This window comes from Ascaphus truei, chromosome 2 (assembly GCF_040206685.1).
Source record: "Ascaphus truei isolate aAscTru1 chromosome 2, aAscTru1.hap1, whole genome shotgun sequence".
In the NCBI taxonomy this organism is placed as follows: Eukaryota; Metazoa; Chordata; class Amphibia; order Anura; family Ascaphidae; genus Ascaphus; species Ascaphus truei.
In genome coordinates this window covers 197,250,083-197,256,032 of record NC_134484.1, presented here as the reverse complement: position 1 = coordinate 197,256,032, position 5,950 = coordinate 197,250,083, and the positions used below count along the sequence as shown (strand labels likewise).

General features: G+C 37.0%; 1 protein-coding gene across 1 annotated transcript; it reads left to right on the top strand.

The window, feature by feature from the left end:
* Positions 1-2,708: 2,708 nt before the first annotated feature.
* On the top strand, positions 2,709-5,669 carry LOC142487082 (mas-related G-protein coupled receptor member H-like). Its single transcript, XM_075585786.1, has 2 exons — positions 2,709-2,855; positions 4,264-5,669. The coding sequence occupies exon 2, from the start codon at positions 4,318-4,320 to the stop codon at positions 5,296-5,298; it is 981 nt and encodes a 326-aa protein (XP_075441901.1). The 5' UTR covers positions 2,709-2,855; positions 4,264-4,317; the 3' UTR covers positions 5,299-5,669.
* Positions 5,670-5,950: the final 281 nt, after the last annotated feature.

Sequence of the window (5,950 nt, the reverse complement as noted above, 5' to 3'; positions counted from 1 at the left end):
GGGAGTCAGACTTGGGAGAGGTATTATATGAGGAAGAATGGGATGAGATTTTTTTGGTGGTGACAGTGAGTTCGATTTGCACAACGTTAAAGGAGAATGCATATAAAGTTTTAATGAGATGGTACCTCACCCCACTAAAATGATCAAAATGTATTCCGAGTTACTCACTTTGTGCCCTAAACAATAGAGCTGGTCTGCTACATATGCTGTGGTTTTGCCCTCAGGTTTTGCCCTTGTGGGAGCAGATTAGAGATTGGCTACAGAAGATCTTGAGCCTCACCATTCCTATGGACCTGTGTCTTTTCCTGCTGAACAGACCAGCTCAGGGATTATCCAGGGTCGAAAATAAATTAGTTGCTCATTTTACAACAGCAACGAGATGCGAGATTGCAGCATTATTGATGCAAATTGAAATTCCATCTATTACTACATTCAAAATAGAATTTGGTTTGTCTGCCAGATGGAAAAATTAACCAGTTTATTTAATTTCATTGGTGCTAAATTCCAAAACGTTTTGCTGCAGTGGCTGGCTCAAACAGATATCCCAGGGTTGAATGGTGCCACAGTTCTGCTTTGATTGAAATAAATGTGTCTTCCTTTCACTAAGGGAATCACAGTTTCAAAGACATTGAAGATAAAGAAAGTAAAATATGATCCTAGTGACGGAAATAGGAGACTGAGACCGCACAGGAGAGGATAAGTCACTAGATGGATACAAAGTGATGATGAAAGATGGATGACATGTGCCTGGTTAATTCCACCAAAAAGCCTCTTCAAAATAACATTCATATGGCATTAGGAATGTGCAAACAAGTTGCAATCCAGTTACAGTAGCAAATGTTCTTTTTTTGTGCAAATTTGGCCCCTTTCATTTTTGTATGAAAACATTTAAAATTTATAGTTGAAATTTTGAAAATGGTAAAATATTGATTTTTTTTGTCAACTTCATTATAAACAGAAAGGTCACATGATCTTGCAAGCTTTTTGTGCAAAATGTGTAATTTTGTTTAGAAGAAGGTTAGCGAAAAAACTTTTAATTTCTCTGTTTCAAACTCTCAAAAGATTTACCTGTTTTTTTTTTTTATTATGTCAAAGACTAAGGGGCCTATGCAGAGAGCAGCGCTTTTTAAAATTGGAGAGGGGAATAAAAAGTAGGTTTAATGGAGAGTTTTATTCTCCATATGCAGAAATGGGCAAAATCCGCTATTTTTAGCATTACTGCATGTGGAGAATTGTAAATGAGGAGATGCGCGCAGCTGAAAGGGAAAAAAAAAATCGCGCATTTTTTTTTTCCCTATAGCCGGCGAGCTCCTGCTTCTTGCCAACTTTAGTTGGCGGAGAAAATTGAAGAAAATCGCGCCAAAAACAGCCGCTAGATGGCGAGCGCGCCTTTCTGAATTCGGATATTTTTCAGACTGGCGAGATGTAGTTTCTCGCCAACCGCGCGGCGAGATTTTCAAATAGAAAAAAAAAAATGGCGCGTTTTTCCTACCTCGCCATTTTCAGCTGTTTTTTGCGTGATTTTCTCCGGAAAATGGCGAGATTGTAAATAGCGCTGCTCTCTGCATGAGGCCCATAGTCCTTCAATAATCACAGTGGTGGATATACATGTGGAAAACATTATTTTACGTATTGATAATGTGATTGTGGCATTATAATGCCGAATATCACAGAGGTTCCGTAAAACTAAATGGTGGCGAGAATGCAGAATATCACATCTGTATGTGTTAAGTGTTGCAGTGCTCCAACTCTGCATGTGTGCATTAAAGTGTGCATGTGTGCATACACGCAATACATTCTCCATGCAAATTAGAAAACCAAATATCTAATTTTTGATATAGTAGACACACTTGTTATTTGTTTTACAGAGGAAGACCAGTAATATATTCCCACAAAGGAGACAGATATTTAATTTTTTCAGGGACCAATGAATAGACCTATTTCTTCTTTTGGTGTCGCGTCTCATTTATTTATCTTCATTTCTCACATTTCATCTGTGTTAAGGATATTTGTGACGTGTAAATTGCTATATTTTAGGGCTGTATTGTGTCAATGTCTCAAAGTGAAACGCCTTTCTATTTCTTAGAGTCTTCCACTTCAATAATCAATAATCACACTATTTTAGTCGCTTCGTCAATAAAGCCAATCTACCATATTTTAGGCATTTTGTGTGTTCCCCGACTTCTTTTGTCATTCTGCAGCTCCTGTTTCTTTAAATCGCTTCTGTTTCCCTTTTTCTCTTAAATAATTTCCCCCTCTCATACCTTGTCAGTTAACAAGTCTTCCATGTACCTGTAAATTAGTACTTATCTTATTTACTTGTCTTTATATTATTTTGTATTTTTCTCTATTCAGTATGTCATTCACTGTAATACCAATACCGCTGTTTCTATAGTCACTCCTATACCCCCTCCCAATGCCATATTTTCTCTTATTGCCTTTTACCATTTTATCACTCTTCCACTTGTATTAAAACCATATTTCCTGTTTACTTAACCCCATTTTATTTTCTCGTTAATATATTTTCTTCCTGGAGCCTTCATGATATAATTAGAAGTTAATAACATGCTGTTACAAGTTTGGTTTTTCCACATGTAGAAATTGTCAATTGTATTTAAATTTAGCCTGAATACCAGCAAACCGCACCTCTTTTACAGCAGTGTAATATAAAACCTCAGTGTCTGATGCCAGTGTCATTAAGAGTTGTAACAATTGGCCACAGGTTCCTGGACATCTAATCTAGCGTCAATCTCAGATATTTAAAAAGTGATAAGCTAAAGAAGGGGAAATAACTACTTAGAAGAAATTACTCTTTGTGATGGGAGCATAACTGGCAGCAGAAGAAGAGCTCACTGGTTAGTTTATTTAATTCTCTCTTTTTTGTTTAATATTTTTCTGTTCTCTGATGTTTCACTTTAAAATGTCTATTATACTAATGTTTTCCTCTTTTTTCTGTTTCATTAACATTTCTTTATATTTTTATTTTATTTTTAATTGCCAACACTCATTTTGCTTCTCACAAAATTCCCTATTTATTTAATCTTCTGTGTGCCTTCCTCATACTGTATTTTATATCCATAATCTGTGCTCCCATTAAACGGAGAAGTCCTTCTACTGTTCCTTCCCTCTCAGTACTGGATTTCATCTCTCAACACATTGATTATATACCATTCCGTTCCTTTCCCCAGTCCATATGTTTTCTATAGGGGATAGCTGGGGGATTTATACTTGGGGGGAGATGTGCATTCTATCAACTCAGATATCAGGGGTCCACTGGCTACCCACTGTAGCCAACGTTATTGCACCACTGATCACACAATACTGCAGTTCCCCTGTTGCCCCTTTGTAAGATGTTGTTGTGCGATTTGCAATTCAAAGAATGGAGGCGTGAATTGCACGATCGCACAATTTGCAGTTAGTGCCTTACTACACAGTAATGGATGCAATAACGTTGGCTCTATCTGTAAATAGGCACCATAAACACAAGTACACACATAACTGTATCTGCAGCTGCATGTTTCTCTTAATTCATCATTGTAGAGCAGCTACGTTCTTGCAAATATTGGCCCAAATCTTTAAAATCAGACTGTTCCAGGAAAGCGATTGCCCGCCTGCCCCTCCGATCAGCCCACATTGTATCTATTTTTACTTACGACTCTCATAGTGTCTCCCTCAGGTAGTGTGGATACATAACCTTATACTTGCTGCCACGATCCACCATTTCACAACAAATTAATTCTGTATTCTCGCATTACTTATTTTTCAAAGCCTCTCTTTTCTTTATGACATTTGTACCATAATGGTTAAGGTACAAATGTCATAAAGAAAAGAGGACCTTTGAAAAATGGATGGTCCTTTATTTTTTTCCCCCTCAATCCTTTTTTCATTAAACTCTTCCCCTTCTTCCCTCGACGAATCCACTTGCATGAACCCCTAATTTCCCTCTCTCCATTCTTTTAATGACCCTTAATTTATTTATCCAACCTATATGTATTTTGAGCTGTAACTCACTCCTGTTCTCTATATTATGTCTCCTTCTTTTATGTACACTATATAATTTTCCAGGTAATACATTCCCATTAAAACAAGTATTGATAGCTTATTTGGTGATGTTCACTTGCTAATGATGTACCCATGGGATAGCAGTTTTTTCTTGGTGTCAGCTGTCAAATATCATGTCATGTTATGTTTAATATGCATATTCTATGTCTTCCGATTCACTTTGTGTTGCAGTTACGTTAACAGTTTTGTTCTTCATGATAGGTGGACACAGATACATTTGGACTGTGGTGCAAACGTAGCGGCTGATCAAGCAACATGGGATTCAACAGCACAGAAGCAACAGTTCTTAATAATACAGGAAACCAAGGAAGTGGCTTTGATGAGAATGCATACATACATTTTACAATAGCAGCCTCCGTTGCCATAGGTCTCTGCCTGTTTGGAATGGTGGGAAATGTCACAGTCTTCTGGTACCTTTGCTTCAGGATTAAGAGGAACAAATACACTGTTTATATTATCAACTTAACTGTCGCTGACTTCATCTATCTGGTATTTAGCGCTATTTTAATGATGGTCACTATTAATTCAATGACGAATATAAACCCTGATTTTCCAGGAAAGGATAAATTGTATATGTTTATTGAAATATTTTATGATTGCACACAATACTCTGGTATGTTCTTCCTGACAGCGATCAGCATGGAAATGTGTCTTTCTGTCCTTTTTCCTATTTGGTACCAATGCCAACGCCCAAAGCATTTGTCTTCAACCGTGTGTATCTTCCTTTGGATTCTTGGCTGCTTAGAGAGTCTCATTGAGAATCTTGTGTGTTCACCGGAAGTTTTTGTTGCTCAGAGCAAAGAGTGTACAGGGGTTGAGATAATGACATTTATTATAGGTATTTGTGTCTGCCTGCCATTGATGATCCTTTCTAGTATAACCTTGCTGGTTAGGATACAGAAGACCTTTAAGCAGCAGTACCCACCAAAGCTCTATATTATCATCATTGCTGCTGTCTTTGTTTTCATCTTATCTGTCATCCCATTCAACTTCTTATGGTTTTTATTCTACTTCAAGCTTTTACCCTCAGACCTCCATATCACCAGTCTCTTCTATGCCATTGTCTTCGGCACAGTGCTAAATGCTAGTGTCAATCCATACATTTACTTTATCGTTGGAAGAAAGAGGAAGGAGAAATCAATAGGCTCCATACATGCTGTTCTTCATAGAGCCTTCAAGGTAGAAGAGGAAGAGAAAGAAAAATCAAACAGAGATGAAACATTTTTCACATCATGACAAACCAGTATTAGAAAAACTTTGTAAGAATTCCCTCAAGCATGTTAATGTATGGATATATAAAATGGATGCTTCTTCTAAGTAACTGGCGTTTAACACTTATGGACAAAGGAATGCACAAAAGTCATTATTTGAACACATTTTTCTGAAATTACCGCAATAGGCTGAACAACCAAGTATGGTGAATGAATGAGGAGAGCAGCGCCTTTAAATGTATAAAATATAATGTATTGAAAGTAAGTGTGTAGTCTGTACCAGCCACTCATCTTACTGTTTCACACACAGAAATGTACATGTTTCTCCAAGAACACCAGCCAAATAACATTGTTTTTAATGATTTATTCTGAAATGGATTGTCACAGCATGTGTACAGTATGTAAAATATGTTCCTAAATTGTAAATACAATGTTTAAGTATCAAAAGCATCTTTATTTATAAAGCGTCATTAATGTACATAGCCCTTCACAGTAGTACACGTGGCAATCATATAAATAACAAATAATACAAATAACAGATCATGGGAATAAGTGCTGCAGGCATAAAAGTTACATTTCGGAAGAGGAGTCCCTGCTCTGAAGAGCTTACAATCTAATTGGTTGGTAGGAAAAACATACAGAGACAGTAGGAGGGCATTTTGGTAAGTGCTTCTGCA

Bases quoted from the DNA above. Each gene is read 5' to 3' on its own strand.
- LOC142487082 (XM_075585786.1), top strand. From the start codon at position 4,318: ATGGGATTCAACAGCACAGAAGCAACAGTTCTTAATAATACAGGAAAC.